This window comes from Kickxella alabastrina, assembly GCF_025024165.1.
Source record: "Kickxella alabastrina strain RSA 675 chromosome Unknown BX661scaffold_5, whole genome shotgun sequence".
NCBI classification, from domain to species: Eukaryota; Fungi; Kickxellomycota; class Kickxellomycetes; order Kickxellales; family Kickxellaceae; genus Kickxella; species Kickxella alabastrina.
Window position 1 is genome coordinate 550949 of NW_026251476.1, and position 23076 is coordinate 574024.

The window sequence follows — 23076 nt, forward strand, 5'->3', positions numbered from 1 at the left end:
AAGCATAGCACAAGCAGCTGATCCGCAATCAGAGGATTTAATCGCGAGGCATGCACATTCAAGTGGGCCTGGCTGGCACGAATATGCACGCGCAGCCCGCTGTTCTGTTCTGTGCCTGCAGTGGTGACATCAAAAAGAAACTAAATGAGCGATAGTCTGCCGCACACTGTGTGTTGAGCGACTTGTCCTGTTCTACTTTAATTATTATTGTTACACCATTTAGTTTTTTATTTTGACCACAAGCCAAAGCCAGCCCAGCTGCACCTGCCATATTTACCCTGGTGTGCACTCTGCGAATAACACAAACCCTCTGCTCTACTCGGTTACATGGTCTCTCCGCGCAAGGCAGTGTCGGGCAGCGGCCCAAAAGACAAACGCAGCCGCCTCTGGAGCGTGATTAAGTGGGCAGTGGTCTCGCGCATGGCCTCTTTGGCGCTGGGCATAGTGTCCAACGCAGTCATCGACGACTACGACGCCTCACTCGGGGTGTTCCTGCCTCCAGCGCCCAGTGCGAACAGTGGGCAGCTATCGCTGCTCTGCAGTCGTCTCGCTCGCGGACTGGCGCAAGTGGTCGTGCGGTGGGACGCGTTCTACTTTGTGCACATTGCGGACTCTGGCTACGTGTACGAACAGGAACATGCATTTTTTCCGCTGCTGCCGCTGCTGATGCGCCTGCTGGCCCGCACTGTGCTGGCGCCGCTCGCTGCCCTGGCCGGCCGGCAGCTGGCGCTGATCGTTGCCGGCGTGGCCATTAGCAATGTGTCGTTTGTGCTTGCTGCGGGGACAATCTACAGACTGGGCTGCGCCACGCTGCGCAGCGAGAGGCTGGCATACATTGCAGCACTGCTATACACGGTCGCGCCATCCAACATGTTTATGACGGCGGTGTACACCGAGAGCCTATTTGCATGGCTGGTGTTCTCAGCGCTGCTGCTGATCTCTCGGCGTAAGTACCTGCTGGCGTCGCTGTGCCTGGCGGCCAGCAGCCTGTGCCGCTCGAATGGCGTCATGTACTCTGGGTTCATCGTGTGGGACCTGATTGTGCGCAGTGATGCTCGCGACGGGAGCGCCAGCAGCAGCGGGCGTCGCGCGTTGCTGTGGCAGGCGCTGAAGGCGACAGTGCTGGTGGCAATCTCAGCGCTGGGATTCATAGCGTTCCAGGCATTTGGCAAGCGCGAGTTGTGCCAACAGCCGATCCACTCACCGGCAGCCAGCGCGCGTCCATATTGCGAAAGCTCGTTGTCGACGGTGTACGGGTTTGTGCAGACAGAGTACTGGGATATCGGCTTTCTGCGGTATTACACGCTGCAGCAGCTGCCAAACTTTCTGCTGGCGGCACCGATGGTTGTGCTGTCAGGCGCGGGGCTGTGGGCCTATGCGGCACACGATCCGCCGCGGGTAGCGACACTGGGGTTGCGGATGCGCAAGAGGAAGCTGAGCGCTGTTCAAGGTGTGGCAGCAGAGGAAGGAGCAGAGGCAGAGGCAGAGGCAGAGGCAGAGGCAGAGGCAGAGGCAGAGGCAGAGGCAGAGGCAGAGGCAGAGGCAGAGGCAGAGGCAGAGGCAGAGGCAGAGGCAGAGGCAGAGGCAGAGGCAGAGGCAGAGGCAGAGGCAGAGGCAGAGGCAGAGGCAGAGGCAGAGGCAGAGGCAGAGGCAGAGGCAGAGGCAGAGGCAGAGGCAGAGGCAGAGGCAGAGGCAGAGGCAGAGGCAGAGGCAGAGGCAGAGGCAGAGCAGAGGCAGAGGCAGAGGCAGAGGCAGAGGCAGAGGCAGAGGCAGAGGCAGAGGCAGAGGCAGAGGCAGAGGCAGAGGCAGAGGCAGAGGCAGAGGCAGAGATACGGGCAACGGCCGCTTACTTCGGCGACTCGCTGCTGCCGCACATGTACTTCTGGGCAGTGCTGCTAGGCGTGGCGGCTGCGACGATGCACGTGCAGGTTATAACGCGGTTTTTTTCCAGCGTGCCGGCAGTGTTCTGGTTCGCGGCGCACGTAGTGGCATCTTCACTGCCGCCGCCAGCGCCAGGCCAGCGGCCAGCGACGACGACAACAGCAAAGGCGGCGCTGAAAACGCCAGCAGTGGCCTTGGCCGTGGTTGGCTACTTTGCCGCGTACGGGCTGGCCGGCGTTGTGCTGTTCAGCAACTTTTTTCCGCCAGCTTGAGCCGGGGATCACGTGCCTGGCCTGGGCCGATTCGGTTTGAAAATTTTTTTCTTGCGAGATGAGCGGATTATCGCTCGAGGCGTGTCACCCCACTGGTTGCGCTCGGGCAAAGGGCGGTAAAAATTTTCTTTGCACTGCTGTTTTGCGGCACGGCGCAATTCTTTACGCCGCCGCTGCTGCTGGCTGCTGCCTGTGGCAGTAGCAGCCTAAAAAGATGATTCACTCCGGTTGGCTGGCTGGCCGATTAAGCAGCTTTTTCCCCACGGCACGCGCGCTAACAATTAAAAAAGGCAGACCGACCCTGCGTACGCGGGGGTTTCAGTGCACCTTTCTTTGCCGGCTGGTCGGCTGGCTGAGCGTCCCTTCTGCTTCTCTTTCCAAATGCATTCATTAACCATTTCGCTCACGTATTTCCACACTATCTATTATATCGTTTATCCTCTCTCATAGCGCTCTTGTGCTACTGTGCTCTGTTAATTGTGTATCTTTGCTCGCCCGCTCGCCCAGACTGCTTGACGCACCGCCGCGACTTTTGCACCGGCATCAACACACCCAGACCCAGGCCCAGACCCAGACCATCGACTGCGCCAGTTGCTAGCCAGCCCAGCCCAGACTACATTACGCCGGGCCGCGCACAAACACACATTCTCGGCGCCAACAATGAACACTCAGTCGGACGCAGCCCTCGATAACGAGCTGCTGTACAAACTCAAGGCCGTGCTCGAGCGGTCGATCGCAGATCTGAACAGCGCCGGGGTAAGTATGCCGCGGCTGTGCGCTTGTAAGCAACCGAATTGATGCCACAGTGCACAGTCTAACTCTAAAGCACGTGCATTTTGTGTATATTTTGGTGCTGCTGTGTAGGGCGCGGACATTCAGCTGGAGCACTTTGTTGATGCATTTGACACACAGAGCCACACGATCCACCGGCTGATGTCGGCAGTGGTCAAGGAGACGCTGGCGCCGCGGCGGCCGTCGGAGTCCATGTCCCCATCGGCCAGCCTGCGCGGCACGTCGCTGTACGGCAGCTTCCGCGGCGGCAACTCACCAGCCGTCGACGGCAGTGGGTCGTGGATGGGTGCAGTCAGGCGCGACCGCATTCCATCGGCGAATGTCGACCTGGACCATGTGCGCAATCTGATGGAGGCGATTGAGATTGTGTCGCCGCACATAGTCGGCTCCGATGTGGCCGACTGCGGGTCGCCAATCCCCGAGATGCGCGGCGGCTGGTCGCTGCCGGGCCAGGCAGGCAGCAGCCTGTCTGAGCAGCACACGCTGGCGGCAGCCTTTGCGGCGCCGGCCACCGACATCAACCCGCATGCGATGCGGCATCGGCGCACGTCGGCGCAGCCAATGCACTCTGCTGGAATTCCAATCCGGCCGGCGCGCTCGAGGGGCCGCGGCGCGCACATCGACCCGGTTGAGTTTGCCGAGTACGCTGTTGCGCATATGCGGCCCAGTGCGCGGTTCACGCCAATGGGCCCCGGCTTCCCGATCGGCTCGGCAGCTGCCAGCGAGCCGCGTGCGTCGCTGCCGCGCTCGTTCCGTGGAACCCACGCTATGCACTTGCCCAGGCAAGACGCGCTGGACGACATGCGCCGGGCACCGGGGATTGCACAGGACCAGGCCCACTACCATCACCTGCGCAACCAGGGCCAGCCGATACTATCTCAGCAGCAAAGTCTGCGGAATCAGGGCGGCGCCATCTCGGCCGCAGAGAACGCGTCGACAGGCAACAGCGGTCGCTCGTCGGAAAGCCCTGGCATGACTTGACAATATTTCAAATCCTCTCAGGCCTTTTGCTTTTCTGTACATAGGCAGAGCATGCCCTTCGCCTATTCTTTGCGTGTAATTTTACGCTTCCAGAGCAACTTGCAGCGCCGCTGGATATTATGAAATAGAAAAATGATTATCCTTTTTCTTAACATTTTTCTCCTCATACACATTTTTGTATTGAATAAACAAGTATAAAAACATTTATGAAAAGGGCACATTTCAGCGCTTTGGCAGTTGAAAATAAATGGCTCTGCCCTGCATTAATGGATAAAAATGTGTTAGAACTTGTCCCACTCGTCATCCCACCCACTGGCCTTTTTCGTTGCCGAGCGCGCAGAGACGCTGCCTCCAGAGCCCGGCTGCAGGGCGCCTCTTGACCCAGCCCGATTAGTCACACTGAGACTCTGTGACATGGTGTTAGGCGCACTCGATGACGCAGGCGGCGTCATTGCCGAGTTGGCGCTCATCTCCTTGTCGAAAAAGTCTGCGTCGGCATCGTCGGCATCATTGCTGTAGCCGTTGTAGCCGTTGGTGGCCACCTGGGAGTACCCGCCACCATAGCCCCCCTGCTGGCCGGAGCGCATGTAGCTGGACAGCGATGTAAAGCCGCGGTTAGCGGTCTCCTCGACCTTGAGGCCAATTGTGGACACGTATGAAGTGACGTCATTGCGAAAGTTCGGGTCCTGGATCTTTTCGGCCGCCGGACGCACGTAGTTTTCGCTGATGGTCCCAGCCACAGTGCCCAGCGTGCTCAGTGCCGACTGCGCACCAGTGGCAAGCAGCGACCAGCCCTTGGTCAGTGCGGCCGTTGGGTCATTCATGATGTCCTGCGGGTTGAACGCCGGACCAGAGGCCCCTCTGTTCGCGTTGGGTTGCATTGGCGACGAGCCGAATCCAGTGAACTTGCCGCCCTGGCTCGGAGGCAAATCATCACGCCGCGAGTCGTTTTGTGTGCCAAGGCGCGCAAAGTATTCATCATTGCGCTGCTTCTGTGCGGCGCTGCCGAATGCCGCTGGGCTGCCCGTCCGCACAGGGTCGGGTGTCTGGCTGCGACTGCCACCGACTGGAGATCCAGCAAACGTATTGCCAAGGGCCTTGCGCTGCGCCGAGCTAGTGTTCAAAGGTGCTGGCGACGATGTGTTGGACCGCACCAACGGGCTTATCGGACTGGTGACCGTAGGGGGTGTCCACACGCGGCCCTCGCATTCGGCCGTCAGCTTTTCCCGCCAGAGCGCGGCAAATCGGCTGTCGTATTTATCTTTGATCGTCATACCATCCCTGTAATCGGGCTGTGATAGGAAAAAGGACGTTGCCTTGGAATTACCGCCAAGCTCCATGCGCCTCAGCTGCTCGGCTGTCCACTTGTCCATTGATATTGAGCGCACAAAGCTTAGGTGCACTCCGAGTCCGCGGTGTTGTCCGGAGCAGTTCAGGCAGAAGAAAGTTCCCAGTGTGACTGACGCCCACTGCGGGTTGGGCGACGAGCAGTCCATGCACTTCTACACATTTCGGTATTTTTTGTAAATGAAAACAAGGTTGACAATGTTTGTTAGTACACTCTTTATTTTGTTGTTTCCTTCTTTTTTTTAAAAAAAAAGTTGGTCCAAACCCAAATGGCAGTGCAGACCAATACATACATTGTTTCCGCCATTCTTCTGAAGCCTAAGCAGCGAGCTCTTGACTGTTGCGTCGGTTGACATTTCGTTCGTGTTCTAGATTTTTTGAACTGATGTTGCTGACAATGAGAAATGTTGGAAGAGAAACGTGTGCGTATGCGCGCGCTCCGAATTAAGATGTGTTGAGGTAAATTACAGCTATAACAAGGTGCAAATCCAGATGATAAATTGCAAATTGAAAAGACAAAAAAGACGAAGAACAAAAAAGATGATAACTAAAACACGCAAGACTTTTCCTTATATCCCGATGCTCGCTTTGCTGCATAAACCTGCACGACATGTTTGCTGCTTGCTGCTTGCTGCTGTTGCTGTTGCTGCTGCTGCTGCTGCTTAAAATAGGCACAGGAGGTTCACAAAACCAAAGCGTCCAATCGGCAGCCGCCGCGCCCGCCCGCCAGCTATGCTTTTTTCCTTTTATACCACCGCGCTGGCCCAAGTGCATCGAAAATCAGAAGCAGCAGAATATCAAAAATGTACTAGTTTGTATTTTTAGAGTTGAATTGAATTGAATTGAATTAAACTGAATGCTATATGAAAGATGGATAAATGATACACGGGAGGGATAGTTTTGACTCTTCGGGTCAGTCATGTAAACAGCTCTGTGGTTCTACCGGTCACACCTCTGTCGCACTGCCTTATTCATTGGCATTCTTCGCGACCTCCCCAGAATTAACGGTGATAGCGCAAAAGAGCGCAATGAGGAAAAACACTATGCATCCCATCGAATTGGTCAGTACCATGAGCTGGTTGTCCGTGATCATCTTTTGCTGGCCCAGAGAGGGTATGGTGGTAAAATGCAATTCGAAAGAGGCAGAGGTGACCCAAAGTTAGTAAAAAATAATTAATTCTAGGAAAGAATGAAAATGCCTAAGGGCGTTTCGCTGCACGCAACAAAAAACACGTAATCGAGGTTGAGGCGGCGGAAATGCATGACTACGCATGGTCATCACTGTGGTTTTCCCACTTGCCACCCCTCACCCCCATTTACTTTTTTTATGAAGGCCACACAGATATGAGGACCAAAAGTCGTTATCGTCGTAGTCGTGTGCTTCTTTTTTCTTTTCCTTTCACGCATACCAGGCTTTATTTTGCTCCTTTCTTGAATTCGCTTTGTATTTTATATTATTATTATTATTACACGCACACAACCCATATACAAACCACACACACATGTCTGAACAACACGCTCCAAGCGATGCTGCCAGCCCAGCGGCCCACGCTGCTGACAGCGAAGAACGAGAGCCGCTATTGTCTCCGGACGAGCAGCAGCATGAACAGCAGCATGCGTCACCTCAGGCTGAAGAAGCACCAATGCTTTCAAGCAATGTACCTACAATTGCCAAGCGGCTGACACCACTGCTAGGATTGTGTCTTGGCGGTGCATGCCTGCTACTGGGCGTTTACATACTGTACATCATCCTGCATATTCCAGGCATTGTTTATGTCATCCGCAGCAGCGAGCCCGAACTCACTTCCGCCGCCCTGATTGACACTGCCGACGACTCTGTCGTGTTTTCGGCCAAGGTGCGGTTTCCTCACTGGAAGCGCGGCCCGGCGTCAGTACCCTTTTTGAACATTACTTTATTCCATGATAGTGACATAGTTGGCTGGATGTGCGCCAAAGACCTTGAAATCAGTGGCCCGGCGACTGACTTGGAGCTGTACCAGGTGTTCAACATTGTGGACCAACACGCAATGGTGCGCTTGGTCAGCGCGACTGTCGACAGTCGCCGCATTACTGTAGACACGCGCACAGTGGTGGATTTAAGCGGCATTGGCAGGTTCTTGCCCAAAGTCGGCGTGCGCAGTAAGGTCGACATGGCAGTTCCTCTGCCGTCTCTTACTGAAAACTACACTATTCATGCCGTTTCCGGCCCTTCTGTTGACAAGGAGAGGGGCGGTGTTACGACAGTGGCTGCCGCTCGTGTGAGCATTCCTGTGAAGAATGTGTCTGCAAATATCGATGCTGTTAATTTTGACGTCAGCTACCATGACATTAAGATTGCGACTGCTCGGATTGGGCCGATTAACGTTCGGACCGGTGGCATTGTCGAGGTTCCGGCTGCGATCAACGTACGGGAGATATCTAGCCGATCGCACGAATCAGCATTGGAGGACATAGTCCGGAGCATTGCCAGCGGCAAGGGAATTGACTTGAAGGTTTCCGGAACCAGTGCAGCTGACTACTCGACTGCACCGATGTGGCTTCGTCGGGCCCTCCACCGCACGTCTGTGGTAGTCAGCACTGACTTGCTTAGCATGCCCGCCGGAGATCTGCCCTCATTTGACGATATGATCAAGGACATTGTGGTCGACAGGTTCTACGCATACTGGAGCGCCGAAAATGACTTTAACCCGTGGATTGGCGTTTCCGGCCAGGCCACCGTGCAGCTGCCCAATCCATCGGGTGCAGACATGGCTGTGGACATAGAGTCGTTCGTGCCGCACATACAGCTCCTCGACGACAATAAGCAAGTGTTTGCTACAGTTGACGCTCCAACAATCCCGTTTGTAGTGAAGCAAGTGGCACCACTGAAATTTATGGCAGCATGCGACTTCGACCGCATTGGTCTGAATGTAGTCCAGGACCGTGAGGAGCAGTTCACGTACATGATGCAGCGCGCCCTGGTAGATCGCCATTTGGTTGTTGGTGTTAATGGCACTCTGGATTTTGTTCTAGCCACCTCTATTGGCAAACTGCGCATTGGCGCATTACCCTTCTACACACACGTCGATCGCAAGTTCGATTCCGAATGTGATGGCAAGCGTTGTAAGTCCAGCTCAGTCGATGCCAACACTGCGCGCACTCCCAGCGCTCTGTCAACAGGCAAGGGTGGCCCCAAGCCTGGCAGAGTACCTGAATTCATTGTGTCCCGTATGCACATTACCAACACGACCAAGGACCTCATTGTGATAGAGATCGACATTGATATCAATAACCCGTTCAACTATGGTGCCTACATAACTGACTTGGCGATGAATGTGGACTACAAGGACCTGCGCGTTGCAAAGGTTGGCATTAAGGAGTTGACTATGGATCAGGGCGCGCATAAGGTCACAATTTATATCGATTTTTACAACCACCCCGAGGACCCCCGGCAGCGGATGCTATTTTTACAGGCGTCTATGGGGAAGAACATGACCATTGGGATCTCAGGATTCCCGAACTGCACCAGCATAGCTCCACTGGAGGCATCGCTGCGCGGGTTCTCGCAAAAAATAGATATTGACTTTTCCAAGCTCAAGGGCGGCAGCAGCGACAAGATTGTCAGTGAGTTTCCAAAGGTGCTTCGCGAGATTGTTTTTCATCTGTTCAACATTGCGGTTGAAGCGACAGTCGTGAATCCCGTTTCAGGTGCTGGCATTTGGCTGAAATCTATTGAGGCCGTCGGCTACTACAAGGGTGACATCCCGCTGGGCACTTTAGACTATGACTTTACAGTCAATTCGTCTCGGCAGGGCTCAGTCAAATCTAACGGGCTCTTGCTGCCCTTTAACCAGGCTATCACCACCCCACGCCTGCCCATTGTTACCAATGACACGACCATTGGCTGGGACGTGTTGCGTCGGGCCATTGGTGGAACCCTCGATGTCGACGTTTTCACAAATGTCCAAGTGCTTATCGGTAACGCCCAATTTAACGTCACGGCCATGGGGAAGAATGCGCCGGTCAAAATTCGGCTGTAGATAAAATTCATAACCATGCAGTACTTAAGTAGATCACGTTTCGATTCTTTATTTTTTTGTCAACGATTCCCGCAAAAATAATTTAATTCTTGCAAACCCAAGGCATCACTTTTTCCCTTCGTTTTCGTCTATTTTATTTATTTTGCGATTAATCCATTTTATTATTGTTATTTCATTTTAACCTTTTCAAGGTGAATTTGACACGCTTGTCTTAAATTCGAGAAAAACACCTTGACCAAAGCGTGGACACATACAAGAATGACCAATGCAGACGAGGAATTCGACAGGGCGAGACGGAAGAGCCAGGGCCGCTTCCGCAGCGCCTTCGAGGCTATTTTCGAAAAGTATGGAAAAATTGATGAAGATGACGATATCATCGACCTGCGCACAGAAAAGATAGTTGTCGATAATGGCAGAATACGTGGCTTGGCTGTGATCACTCTAGGAAGCCTGCTTAAATACCCAGACTCACCTACCACACCGTTAGCTGCTAGCCGCAAGCGCAGATACGCGTCGCCGGAGCTTGGCGAGTACAGTTCTAGCAGTGGCTCACTGTTGCCAGAACTAGTAACTAATGTCGACATTATTCGCTGTAACCAGTCACCTAGCCCTGGCATTACTCCTGATGCCTATGAGAGTACGCGTGTACATAGCGTTTTTGGTCGCAGTTGCGGCAGATCGCTGGATCTAGATTTCGCGCCATACATGAGCACTCCTAGAGGGGTGCGACACGGAAATCAAGAAGACTCACCCCGACAACACAATAGAACGAGCAGCAGGAATGAAGACAAGGGAGCTGCGCTCAACTACGACTCGTCAGAATCGCTGGCCACGGATCAAGAAACACCTATTGACTCGTATTTTACCAACAGCATTGAGCATTACTTGGATAAACTGCGCCAGCAGCTGTCGGCACCAATTGCGATTACCTCTGAAGGCGCCGAACAATATGAGAAGTCCCACAGTGATGGCTCACAAGAATCTGATTTTGTTGATAACAGCCATGGCGACGTATTATCTGGAGTATGGAACCACAACCGCGCAAACAATGCATATGCTATACTTTCTTCGCCGCACACCATGTCACCACATAGCCCTGGGCGGTGCAGGTCGCTACCAGGGAACTCGCCATACAACGCGCAATCCGAGATTGATGAATTCGTAGTATCAGAGACATGTTCTCAGCAATCAGGCATAGACAGCGAGGAAGAGTCGGCAAGCAGCATAGGCTCGTTCGAGTCTATTGTTGAGCTTGAATCACAACACTTGTATGATATGGACCTGGACCTGGACCTACATACGCCCCCAGGGCCTCCAACCATTTATGAAGACGAATTTCCAAATGAACCATGCGTGTATGAAGTTGGCGATGGAGATTACTCTGAAGAAGAAGAAACAGACGAGGCGTATGCCTACAACCGAGGTACTTTTTGTGAGACATCTTTGGACGCTTTGCACAGCTTTTCTTCTGTTTCTCAGCAGTATATACCGGCGCATTTACGCCAGCCAACCTCTCTAACACTTCACTCGCAAGTGCCTATGCGCGGAGAACGGAACATCTATAACAAAACCCCCTTGTGTATGCAAAACCCAACGTTGCATCGCAACCGGCAGGGGGATTCTAATCCGAAATATCATTCGGAGGTTATTCAGACGCAAAACACGCATTATGAATCAGACATGAAATCCGCTAATGTGCTTGGTACTGCGCCCATGTTTACACGCAGCCCCATTGTGCTCAAGCCTCACCCTGTTGCACCACATGTATTTTTCGAATGTGATGACAAACAACCTTGTGGAAGTCTAAACGATTTTAAACACAGCCCGGACTCAATTGGGTTTGAAGCGCCCACACCGCAGCATCTTTCTGACGACTACAAGGACGGAGACAGCATTCACTCCACTGAATCAATCTATGAGGATTCTCGAGATTATAATTGGTCATTATTCGATGAAAATACCCAAGCAAGTCAAAACTTTTTTGTCAAATAAAATAATCATGTTTAAGTTAATGATTTATTAAATTTATTAAAACAGAATAAAACAATTTAAATTATCACAGGGGAGATTTGGACCAAAACCAAAAAACCACACATCTAATGCCATTAATTATTAATCAATTATGAGCGAGCTGTCAGACAGTATTTGTGGTGCCCAACACACATTCCAAGGCACTATCTTCCATTTTCAAGAACCAAGACCGCCCTCACGGCCGCTATACACATTTATGTTATTGCTGGCTGACATCAAGGAGCATCATTATCTTTACAGCGCTGCCCTCTTTTTTCAGCTCCTTAAGTAGTTTTTGATACTTGAATATAATAATTTAGACCCACATTTTTATAGAGCACGACAGTGTTAACTGTCTTGGTTTTAAAAATATATAAAAATTATCAAGTCTTGTTGCACCTAGGTACAGTCTTGGACTTGAGTGCTGTAATCGGATTCTATAAATTTTATATTTAAATTATTAACTTTCACCAATATTGGCAAAATACTGGGGTGGACAACAGCCAAAAGATTTTTTTTTTCCAAAATTTCATAACATATCTTTGAAGGCCAAAAAAATATTACCATCATTTTTTATAACTAAAAAGTTATAAAAAAGTGATTTCTGCCAGGATTGAACTGGCGACCGTCTGCGTGTTAGGCAGACGTGATAACCGACTACACCAAGAAATCACATTGTGTAATTAACAAAGCTAATTAACCAATCTGATATTGTTTTCTACTTGTCCATAAAAGACCCAGTATACATAATTATTGCATTTGAAATTACATTTGGTTACGAGTGCAATTTTATTGATCCCCAGTGACATTCACCCTGACTTGGATGCTGAAAAGGAGCTTTGAAATGTTATTTTGATTATGCAAGCAGATTGTCAAACGAAAGTCAGATGCTGGAATTTTTGAAAATATTTTTCATGGCTGGATATGATTAGAATGTTTATAAATAAAAAGTATTATTTTTTTGATTTCTTCTTTAATTATTTTGCATAAACGAGTACAGCCCCAAATTAAAAAAGGCGTCTTTGCGCTTGCTCAAAATAACAAGCAACCTAGCATGTTAATACAATACACCGAACCAAATTAAACCAAACCAAACTGTGCCAAGTTGTGAGGGTTTTAAACAAGCATGCCTGTCTGTTTGCTTTCGTTTTATTTTTACCTGTGCTTGTGATGACAAACGACGTGATTTTAGCAACGACATTTTTAAAAAAAAATACGGGCGCTAACACAACTTTGCATTCTTACTATCAAAAAAGTGCCAAAGACTGCGTACATCGATGCTTGCTTTGCCATACTTCACGTACAATTTGTAATTACTTGTATTTGCATTCACAAAATGGCCTGCTTGCAAAAAAATTAAAGATACTTCAACGCACAATCCAGCACACTGCTAGGTATTCCGGCATCGCGCGCACAAGCAACTGCGTGGGAGCCCTGCGAGGCACGCTTGTCTGAAATCCTATCAAGTATAACGACACATCAAAACTGAGTGCAGGTGTATTATTTTTGCGCGTTTTGGTTGTCTTAAACATCCACCACACATGTGCATAGCTTTTACTTACTTGAAAAGAAACACTAGCCCTGACGATGTCTCGCAAAAATCCATGCATCTGACCTGCATGCAAGACCACAATCCTTGCGCACTAGGGATGCTGCGTATGTCTACAAATGTGAGTATACCAATGTGACTCTGGGAGCTGTATTTGCGGATTTAAATTGACAATGTATAATAACCTGCTGCTGCACATGTTGCTCCTATTTGTATCAGCACTGTCATCCCTGTTTATTTTTTGCCTGCAACTATTGGAGCTGCAACTCTGTTAAATAATCTGTTTTGGCCGGTTCTTACCTTGAAAATGTGTGGCCGCTATTATCCATGGCATTTTATCAGCCCTCCGGGTAAGAGACTGCAGCACACCACACAGCAAGCCCATGCCGTCGGCCGGATTTGTTCCGCGGCCAAACTCGTCTAGCAACACAACAGTATTGGCCGTCACCGCTTTGAGAATGGTCATGACAGTGCTAAGCTCGGAATTAAATGCACTTGTCTTGTGCGTAAGCGACTCTGACGAGATGCCAGCAACCAATATGCTGCTGGTCAGCCCTAGCTGCATGCTGAGTGCTGGTATGTGACTGCCAATGTGCGACATGAAAACCAAAAGCGCAGCTTGTTTAAGCACAACGCTCTTCCCAGAGCCGTTAGGACCCACCAATGCTACTGCCTTTTGGCACCCATCATTGCTGCTGCCTCTATGCGTGCAGCTGGCATCCGTCACATGGATACTGTTGGCAATAAATTCACCCGCACTGCTTGTAATGTCAAGTATCGGATGCCGGCCTTGCTCAATGTGAATACAGCCGCCCATATCAAGGCGCGGCTGACAATAACCATACTGCTTGGATGCTGTGGCAAGGGCCTGCAAGCTATGTTACCGCATGTTATACATTTTACGACACATTATTATATTCATATTTGAGAAGAGCATGCGTTCTAATATATTGAGCACGCAAAGTTTGTTATTCCAATTTCAAGGCTAACTTAACCGCTTACTGCTTACCAATCAATTTGAGACATTATCTCAAATGCTTGAAGAATGTCGTGGACGCGATTGCACACGTCGTTTTGTAGCTCTAAGCATGCCTCAGACTCGGCATCTACAGCATTTTCCAAGGCAGATATTGCCACATATAGTTGATATTAATTAATTGCGGCATTCGACTTTGCCAGTGCTGGGTCTGTTGGCGCGCCAAGCCTGTTATATTTTAGCACTTACCGACCACCAAGCAAAATATGTCGCCTGGTGACTTGTCAAGGCCTAACCACAAGCCAGTAATATAAATGAAAAAGTATTACAGTACTTTGCATTAGTCCTGCAGCATATAATATCCTAACATACGGGATTAAAGCAGCGCAAATATATGTTGCCAAATCAAGTTGTGTATATATATGCATTTGCAGCTTACCAAGTGTAATGCTATTTTTGTAGTAACGCTGCTTGTCAGTCTGAAACTACGACTGACAAAGTAAATAGTATTTTTGTTTTAATATTTTGGAAATTGCGGTAGCGTGCCAGTGCATTTAATTAGAGTATTATAATTTGCTTATGTAACGTTTACCTTTAGTGACCAACCATCAGGAGTTTGCTCAAGTCTGCCATTGCAATAGTATGCAATATCGATTGATGATAGAAAACCAAGCTGCGGAAAGTACACCGCAACCACAGGGACCCCCGCGGCCTCCTCCATTTGGCAGCTGGCTTCACCCTACAAAATAATTGGCACAAAGCACAAATTATGGATTAAGTTGGCGTGTCAATTGTCTTGTTTTGTGCTGCTCTACAGCATAAGCAGCAACATGAGTGCATTTTGAAAATAAATGCGCTTACCAATAGGCTGTCTAGTTGGTCAAACTTTTGCCGCAAGTGATCTACTTTGCTGCTGACGCCAGGCAGAATAACCACCCGACCTTCTTGTCGACTTGCGTCGAAATCAACAGTGCCAATGATCAAGCTGCCTAGGGACACAAAGACAGTTTGATCGATTAGCAAGAACTACAGTCGGCACATTATAAAATCAAATTATCCACCCGTCCCTTGACTGCCAGAATTGCTGCAAGAATACCGCCGCCAATAAAAATAATAATCTATGCTTTTGCCAATGCTGTTGTTGGATTTTAAAAATTACCTCTTTGATTATAGACGGCAACCCGTCTATCGGTAGTAGTAAGCGGTACAGCTGGATTACAGCGTAAGAAAATTGGGTAATAGCTTCAAGGTCGGCAAGTAGAAGCTCTGTCTGCACCCTAAAGCATGCGTTCCGCATTGGTTTGACTTTGCTGAGCGCCCTTCGAATTGCGCTGAGCGTTTCCGAGTTGGCATCTTTAGCCAAGAAGGTAACTGCATTTTGCCGATCTAGTATTTCCGACAGCGCTTGTAGGGGGAATTGTAGCCATCTGCGCAGCATTTTACGACCGCCGGCGCTTGTTGTCTTGTCTAAAATGCCTACAGAATAAGGCTCATAAATGATACGTAGGTCTCAAGTTGGCGAGGTTTGTTTTAATTTTGTCAGTCAATTGCAAACAAAAATACAAGCACGTGTAGTATTATTATAAAGCTTTTTGTTAAACTACTGCACCTTGTATGCAGCGATTAACCATCACAAAGCAGCTACTGAAATTTTCCACTCACCAAACAATGAATTTTTCTCTCCGCTCTTGATCTGGGAATGCATATTGGGGTGCATCTTGTCGTCAAATATGTTGAGATATCTATACGGCCATTGTCGAATCAGCGGCACGCAAATAAAATAGATTGTAAGCAACATAGGACAGCGGCAGCCCAGTCATTCAAACGTATGAAATAGACGCGAATTTCCAGTTGGTGAGGTGTAACTGCTGGGTCCGCATCACCACGCTTACCTTAGTGCATTATGTCCAACCGTCATGTACATCTTGCTATAGTAAAGTCAAATGGCTGTTTTAGATTGTCAACGCGTAGAAATGCAAGGTTTGGCTGTTGAAAAAGCCACAGATACACATTGAATAAAAGCTTGCATAAAACTATAAATATGCGCCTCCTTACATGGACTGGGGTTTTACGTGGATAGTAGGCATATTGTTTCTCCCACTGTATTTGTCCTGCAGATAACCGAGCAGCGCTCCTGTGCACCCAATCTACATGCATATGCATGTACAAACGTGGTCGTACGTCAATACATATTAGCATTACATGATATGCGCTAGTATGTGCCTTTATTGAATATAGATAACATTTCAATGCAAAACATTGCACTGGCATACAGTTACAGATGCCACTTACCGAGCACTGGTTTGTGTAAACAAAGTCCTGATCAATGGCCGAGTCAATTACCAGGTTGTAACTACCGCCATCACCACCGCCACTACCATTGTTATTACCGTTGTTATTACCATTACCACGTCCATTAGAATGGGCTTCTTGGGTAACAAAAAGTCGATTTTTCCCAGTGACAAACTCAAATTCGCGCGCATCCGCCGTTACAGAGTGCTGATCTATGTTTAAAAACATTTTTGAAAAATGAAATATAACACATTGTTTTTGGTCAAACTTTAAGCGTTGAAGTACGATTGCTTGCAAGTTCAAAAGCTATCATAAAAATATAACTTACAATAATGAATTGATAATTACCTTGGCTTTCCAGCAGCAGTTCGGCCAAACCGTTGTCAACGCAGATTTGCGGAAAAATAAGCACATTTGCCATAGCTTGCTTTACAACTACGCTGATAGTAATTTGATTTAGTTAACGCGGCATGCATATACAACATAAATATAATTATATTCTTAGCCAAAGTAAATGTTTAACGCATTATACTTACACAGCTGCACTGCTTCTGCGGAAACACGTTGTTCAATGAACGTTGCTACCGACAGCCTGCATGTTACTGTGTCATACAGCGCGGCGCCCAAACATTCCGATGTAATCTGCACGGCGGCAATCACCTAACAAAAATAAACAACTTTGTTTAGTAAAATACAAAACTGCGCAATTAACACAGTCAATGCGTTGTCATGTATAAAATATCGTGTTTATATATAGCACGCACTTGTGGTTTCTCCATAGTAGCGTTGCGATGGTTGCGTGGACAGAAAAACACTTGTGCGTTTGATTTGTAAAATGGTGTTTAATAGCTGATAAAATTGGAAAAACAATAAACAGAAGCAATTCAAATAACAGTAAAGCTTAAGGGAACGTAAGTATAGTTGATTGTTTTTAAGGAAGTAAGGAAGGAAGGAAGAAGCGGGATGCAGATTTTTCCAGTTGCTCAAAAACCATTCTCATATGCTTGGCCTAAATGCTAGTAGTGGTTAATGACCGTATTAAATTTGGCAGCAGAAACAGTCATATACGCGTAGAAACCCTAGTAAGCACCCGAACAAAAAACACTTGATATTTAATTTATTAACAGCCCAAATTTTTGATAAGTCACGTGGTTAAGCCACAACTATGCATTCAAGATACCTACATAGCGAATTCTAATAATTATGATATTTGCGCTGATGGCAAAAGTGCAATACTTGATTGTATACTTTACTATTTTATTTTTTTAATGACCTCTCCCATGAGCAAAAAGCGAGCTCATTCGCCGCAGGAAACTTTGGATATGGCACCGGAAATCTTAAATTCACTAGACACTGCGTCGCCAGAGTTGCATACAGCCAAGAAGCGCACTGTGGCATCCCCTTTGCAAAAAGCCAGGCTCCTAGATCGGCTCCCCTGTGCGACAATGTACGAGAGGTCATATATGCATCGTGATTCGGTTGATAGCATTGTAGTTACCAGGGCGGGATTTGTCATCACCATGTCTGCCGATGGACATGTCAAGTTTTGGAAAAAGTGCGGCAAGGGTATCGAATTTATCAAGGACTTTAGGGCGCACCTGTGCGCCATAGTTGCCTACTCGTTATCTTTGGATGGGCAGATGTTTGCCACAGTCTCTTTGGACAAGCAAATCAAAGTTTTTGACGTGGTGAACTTTGACATGATCAGCATCATTTCTATCGACTGCGTTCCTGGGGCATTGTGCTGGATAAAGGACCCGCTGGACCAGTCGACTTGTGTGGCAGTTTCTGACTCTGAGCGGCCATCTATTTATGTATTTGATCTTCATGCAAGCTCCACTTCGAAGCGAACCATCAACACAGTTCATCGCCAGCCAGTATCCCTGATGGCCTACAACCCAGTCTACGAGTGCATGGTGTCGATTGACAAAGGAGGCATGATTGAGTACTGGACAATTGACGAAACGCAAAAGCTGCCCTCGTCTGTGGATTTTGATTTAAAGTCGCAAACTGATTTGTACGAGTTTAAGAAGAGCAAGGATATTCCAACCAGCCTGACGTTCTCCCCAGACTTTGAGATGTTTGTCTGCACCAGCTCCGCCAACTCAACTATCTGCGTGTTCAAGTGCTCCTCGGGAAAACTGCACCGCAAATACGACGAATCAGTGGGGTCTTGCAATGCAGTTCAGCACAGTGACGAGAGCGACAAATTCAAACTCGACGACATGGAGTTTGGACGGCGGCTTGCCATGGAAAACGAGTTGCTAAGAGCACCGGCTGGGACCAAAGCCAATGCTGTATTTGACGACAGCACAGGGAACCTGCTGTATTCATGTCTGCTAGGCATCAAGGTTGTTAATCTTGCAACCAACAAGGTTGTTCGCATTTTGGGGAAGCCAGAGTCGCACCGGTTTGTTCAAATTGCACTTGTTCAGAGCACGCCCGAATCCAACAACACCCGGCTAGACCTTGTAGCGTCAGCCAACCCTGCCGCAAAGAACATCGATATAGACCCTACGGTTTTCTGTACGGCATTCAAGCGGAACCGGTTTTACATGTTTACACGTGAAGAGCCAGATCACTCTGAACAGGGCGCCGACCGTGACGTTTTTAACGAAAAACCAACACGCGAGGAGGCATCTCTAGCGATTGCTCCGAACAAAAAACAAGTTGCTAGATCTGCAATCCTGCGTACGACTCTCGGCGATATACATCTGGCATTATTCCCCGAGTTTGCGCCAAAGGCCGTCGAAAACTTTTCAGTTCACTCCCAGAAGGGATACTATGACGGGGTTATATTCCACCGAATTATCAAGCGGTTCATGATTCAAACTGGCGATCCACTTAGCGACGGAACCGGCGGCGAGTCGATCTGGGGTAAGTCGTTTGAAGATGAATTTACGCCAAAACTTCGTCATGATCGGCCTTATACACTGAGTATGGCCAACGCTGGGCCTGGTACTAATGGATCGCAGTTTTTCATTACCACTGTGGATTCTGCGCCTTGGCTTGATGACAAGCACACGATATTTGGCCGTGTGACTACCGGCTCTGATGTTATCCACTCGATCGAGTCTGCCAAAACCGACAAGAATGACAAGCCCTTCGATGATATTAGCATTCTCAATATCCAAATCAAATTCGATGGGCGCTGACCTTTTTTATTAATGTTTAGTTTTTGTTTTTACAATATACACATATTGAAATAATTATTAATTGAAAAGTGGAAACGAATTAGAATTGTTCAGATACTTCCTCGGTGCTCACGACGTAACACCAACATTTTACCTGCGGTTGGTCAGTTCGAAATCTAATATTTAATAAAAAATGTCGTAGAGGCAGTGCTAATAATTAGTCAGGACTAAGTTTGGTACCGCATTGCCAACTCAGGCAACTAATACAAATGATTAGATTAGGCATACATATTAGATGGCTGTCCTTTTTAAACTACATACCTTGTTGACCAAGTCCACAGTTTCGGCCAGTCTGTTTTTCTCAGTTATAATTGCTGTCTCCTGTTCGTTTACCAGAGAGATACTCCGAGAGTTCTCTTCCCTTAGCAGGGCCAACTTAGCTTCTAGCCTCTCAAGCTCTTTGCGTTTGATAGCCACAGCCCGGCTGCGGTTGATTAACTCTGGCGAAAGACTGGGCACGGCTTGATATCCTGGCGTAGCCTCGCGTTCATCTGCGTCAACAATCAACTTGTCAAGACTTGCGAGCTTTGTGGGCATGTCGTACTGCATCATTATGGCCTGAAAGTCCGAATTGGCAGAATTTCGCAGGTATGTGCTAATTTGTTCATGCGTATCTGCCAGTTTCTCTGGAATTTCGCGCGCAAGGTCGGGAAATATAGCCTGAAGGTCTTCAAGCTTGAATGCGTCGACCACGGAGGAGAGTGAGCGGTCGAGCACAGAAAGTAGTTTAATGTACCGAATGCTGTCAGGTGTTTGGCTCTCCTCGATTGGATGTACTGCTGTGGCGTCCATTATATTGATAAAAATTGAATTGTACGCTAAATTACCGAAAACTGTTGGAAAAATAAATTAATGAAAAGTACAAAGGTGAAAATTATTTCGTCTCTTTTTTATTAATGATCAACAAAAGATTATAAAAGGGCCTGCAGCACGTGCACTTGCCCATATATTTTGCTTAACTATCAGTGGTTTGCGACTGGTTGTATTTTTAAAATTTGAATTGAAAATTTTACTTTCATAATTATGTATCGGTGTTACAGTTTCAAGTAGTATTTTTTACCTTTTTATTATTGACACATTAAAATTTTAAACACGCATCTTGGACCAATACTAAAGTCGAAAAACAGTGAAATGGCCACCCCAGTTTTTCCAAAGACAGGCGAATTCGCATCAGACAAGCGCGTGCAGCTAGTCGAAGAGACCGGGTGTTTTATATTCACAGACCCAAATGACGGCATGGAGTACGAATTTGACAGCACAAAGGGAGCCTGGTTTCCCATGTGGAATGATGTTTTAATGGAGCAGCAACAGTCAGCATACGGCGCCGAGAAAAACGAGGAGTGTGTCGGCTATGCCACAGAGGCCTCGGAGAAACACATCGGCACCAAACGTAAGGCGAATGATATGCGCAAGAGCCGCGAAAATACTAGTATTTATATTTCCGGGCTGCCTTCAGACACGACGGAGGCCGAAGTGGTCGAGTATTTTTCTCAGTGCGGCACTATAATGCCTGATATAATTACGAGTAAGTATATGTGAGGTGAGCTAAACGTTTTGCACATGATATCTTTGACATTATATGTTACTTTAAATACCGCTTGGTATTAAATGTGGAAATTATCTTATATGGCAAGCCTTTTCTGGTTGCTTGCTTTTTTCTCCAGAGTTTAGACAAACCGCGCGTGAAGCTGTATTGTCATAAAGACGGGAGGATCAAGGGCGACGCGCTTGTCACATACTTTAAGTCACCGTCAGTGAAATTGGCTGTTGATATTCTAGACGATTCGCAGTTCAGAGCGACGAGCCAGTTGCGCATTAGTGTGCAAGAGGTAAAGTACCCAAACACGTTGTGTTATTTGTTCTACTTGAACTATGTCTAATATCACGATGTCTTTTTGGGGGAAGTATTACAGACTGATTCTCAGCATGCTTATTTTGTCATGTAGGCCAAGTTTGACGCGAATAAAGATGACAAGGGCCCTGAAGCGAGCGCACCTAAAAAATCGCGTGTCGACACGAAGCTTGTTCAGAAGCGCTTGGGCCAATTGGAAAGGTATGATGATTTTAAACAAAGCGACGCTGAATGCGGATATGAAACTGCAACCTGGCAGCCAACATTGATTTTATATAACTGTTTGCTGAGCTCCTTTTTGGGAATGTTTGTTGCTCGTGTAGGAAACTCGACTGGTCTGAAGAGGAGAAGCAGACAGCCGATAGATACAAGCGGACAGTGATACTCGAGCACATGTTTACATTGGCCGAGCTGGAGGTAAGCAAACCATGACTTCCATCTATGCAATTAAAAATACACGCTGAATGTCGAATGCCGGATACTAATAAGTACATAGAAACGTAATTATTTTATGCGGATTTTTGTTACCTTTATTATTTTGTTAGGAAGACATCACTCTGCTCCTCGACCTACCAGAGGATGTGCGCTCAGAGTGCGAAAAGATTGGATCCGTTTCGAGCGTCAAGGTGTATGATGTGAGTTTATTCCAAATCGAGTAGCCCGTGCAGCATGCACAGCAGGTCATATGGTCTTGGTTGTCTGAGCTAATAACAATACTCCCTTTTTATTTTTGAAACCATACATCAATGGTGTTTTTGCTTCTGTAGCTTTCTGAAGAAGGCGCCATTTCGGTAAAGTTTAGAGACGAGCTGTCAGCGCAAGCGTGTGTAAAGGTAATGTGACTTTAGGGCTTGTATGAAGGTAGGGAATATAAAAATGGGTGCGATTGGAAGGTCTGCTGAATTATATTGCATTCCTTTGTGTGTGTGTATGTCCGGTTTGCTTGGGATTGTGGCAGTAGGCGATGAATGGGAGATTCTTTGGCGGGCGGCAGATTAAAGCGGCAATATACAACGGGCACAAGCGCTACAGATTCTCGGGGAAGGACGCCGGGCTGACTAACTCGACAAATGAGCCGGATTTGGGCGAGCGGCCAAAAGGCAAAGGAAAGAGCGATAGCCGAGACAATACCGATGGCAATAGCGATGGGGATGATAACAATTGTGATGGCAAAGACGCGGATAAAGATCATCAGCGCATGGAAAGATACGCGCAATGGCTTGAGTCCGAGAACTGAGCTGGTAAACCTGATCCCCAGTGTGCGCGCTAATTGAAAATGCAATGATTAATATAGCCCACCATAGCAGACCATCGACTTTAGGTCTTGGGGACATCCCAGGTTGCTATGCGATCTGGATGAGAAGAATGTCGATTTCGGGGTTTTTAAAAGAAAATATTTTGCAATTGCATTTTTCTTCAGAGTATCAAAATATTTACGAAGTGTGTTTCGGTACGAAGAAAAGGGTCAAAAAGGCAATGTTTGCGTACAAAGTAACAGCAATACGAGTACAAAAACGCCTGATAGGCAAGCAACTGGAATTTGATGTGCTGGACAGTAACGTCCACATTTCGCGCAGAGAAAATAGATACATTTGCTCCAGCGTACGAGCCGTCCCTTGCAATCTGAATTCTACAATATGCGCTGCCTTGGCACCAGATTCATCGTTTTCAGAGGCTTGAGACTACTGCCGCGTGTTTCTACACCTCGAATCTGCAAGGGTGTACGTGACAGCTTGGTAGGGGGGGGGGCACACTCGCTAACTCCACATTCACAATTTATTTTGCAGGCACACACGTGCTATTGGTTTTAAATTGTGCACATTGTCTGTGCGTCAAAGAAACAAATAAATAAAATAATGGCAAATCGACAACAATAGGACAAAAGGGTGTGTCTGTTGACACATAATGCAG

The 23076-nt window shown here is 47.8% G+C and overlaps 9 protein-coding genes and 1 non-coding gene across 10 annotated transcripts; 6 read left to right on the forward strand and 4 right to left on the reverse strand.

Annotated features, from left to right (window-relative positions):
- The first annotated feature begins 139 nt into the window (after nt 1-139).
- Nucleotides 140-2260, forward strand: BX661DRAFT_81944 (GPI mannosyltransferase 2). The gene is made up of 2 exons (XM_051539500.1): nt 140-1470; nt 1812-2260. Exons 1-2 carry the CDS (start codon nt 328-330, stop codon nt 2151-2153), a joined length of 1485 nt encoding a protein of 494 aa, XP_051393454.1. The 5' UTR covers nt 140-327; the 3' UTR covers nt 2154-2260.
- A 420-nt stretch (nt 2261-2680) lies between these two features.
- BX661DRAFT_81946 (uncharacterized protein) lies at nt 2681-4067 on the forward strand. The gene is made up of 2 exons (XM_051539501.1): nt 2681-2909; nt 3018-4067. The coding sequence occupies exons 1-2, from the start codon at nt 2814-2816 to the stop codon at nt 3924-3926; spliced, it is 1005 nt and encodes a 334-aa protein (XP_051393455.1). The 5' UTR covers nt 2681-2813; the 3' UTR covers nt 3927-4067.
- A 70-nt stretch (nt 4068-4137) lies between these two features.
- BX661DRAFT_179112 (uncharacterized protein) lies at nt 4138-5814 on the reverse strand. Its single transcript, XM_051535091.1, has 2 exons — nt 5567-5814; nt 4138-5428 (listed from the first exon to the last, which is right to left on the reverse strand). The coding sequence occupies exons 1-2, from the start codon at nt 5627-5629 to the stop codon at nt 4208-4210; spliced, it is 1284 nt and encodes a 427-aa protein (XP_051393456.1). The 5' UTR covers nt 5630-5814; the 3' UTR covers nt 4138-4207.
- An 842-nt stretch (nt 5815-6656) lies between these two features.
- Nucleotides 6657-9406, forward strand: BX661DRAFT_179116 (uncharacterized protein). Its single transcript, XM_051535092.1, has one exon. The coding sequence runs from the start codon at nt 6776-6778 to the stop codon at nt 9290-9292; it is 2517 nt and encodes an 838-aa protein (XP_051393457.1). The 5' UTR covers nt 6657-6775; the 3' UTR covers nt 9293-9406.
- On the forward strand, nt 9407-11304 carry BX661DRAFT_179117 (uncharacterized protein). Its single transcript, XM_051535093.1, has one exon. The coding sequence runs from the start codon at nt 9551-9553 to the stop codon at nt 11282-11284; it is 1734 nt and encodes a 577-aa protein (XP_051393458.1). The 5' UTR covers nt 9407-9550; the 3' UTR covers nt 11285-11304.
- Nucleotides 11305-11900: 596 nt separating this feature from the next.
- Nucleotides 11901-11974, reverse strand: BX661DRAFT_t38. The gene has a single exon. It is a non-coding gene; the product is annotated as a tRNA-Val (tRNA).
- A 684-nt stretch (nt 11975-12658) lies between these two features.
- Nucleotides 12659-16898, reverse strand: BX661DRAFT_218620 (muts domain V-domain-containing protein; the record flags this gene model as incomplete). The annotated part of the gene is made up of 16 exons (XM_051538803.1): nt 12659-12761; nt 12865-12964; nt 13152-13726; nt 13861-13957; nt 14077-14118; nt 14267-14312; nt 14420-14566; nt 14689-14853; nt 14987-15012; nt 15490-15569; nt 15720-15755; nt 15883-15974; nt 16120-16331; nt 16468-16554; nt 16656-16779; nt 16884-16898. The coding sequence occupies 16 exons, from the start codon at nt 16896-16898 to the stop codon at nt 12659-12661; spliced, it is 1947 nt and encodes a 648-aa protein (XP_051393459.1).
- Nucleotides 16899-17361: 463 nt separating this feature from the next.
- Nucleotides 17362-19340, forward strand: BX661DRAFT_179120 (peptidyl-prolyl cis-trans isomerase). The gene has a single exon (XM_051535094.1). The coding sequence runs from the start codon at nt 17388-17390 to the stop codon at nt 19272-19274; it is 1887 nt and encodes a 628-aa protein (XP_051393460.1). The 5' UTR covers nt 17362-17387; the 3' UTR covers nt 19275-19340.
- On the reverse strand, nt 19341-20173 carry BX661DRAFT_179122 (uncharacterized protein). The gene is made up of 2 exons (XM_051535095.1): nt 19575-20173; nt 19341-19429 (listed from the first exon to the last, which is right to left on the reverse strand). The coding sequence occupies exons 1-2, from the start codon at nt 20103-20105 to the stop codon at nt 19418-19420; spliced, it is 543 nt and encodes a 180-aa protein (XP_051393461.1). The 5' UTR covers nt 20106-20173; the 3' UTR covers nt 19341-19417.
- Nucleotides 20174-20444: 271 nt separating this feature from the next.
- BX661DRAFT_141308 (uncharacterized protein) lies at nt 20445-22402 on the forward strand (the record flags this gene model as incomplete). The annotated part of the gene is made up of 7 exons (XM_051532886.1): nt 20445-20838; nt 20985-21142; nt 21266-21366; nt 21489-21582; nt 21711-21800; nt 21933-21998; nt 22127-22402. The coding sequence occupies 7 exons, from the start codon at nt 20445-20447 to the stop codon at nt 22400-22402; spliced, it is 1179 nt and encodes a 392-aa protein (XP_051393462.1).
- Nucleotides 22403-23076: the final 674 nt, after the last annotated feature.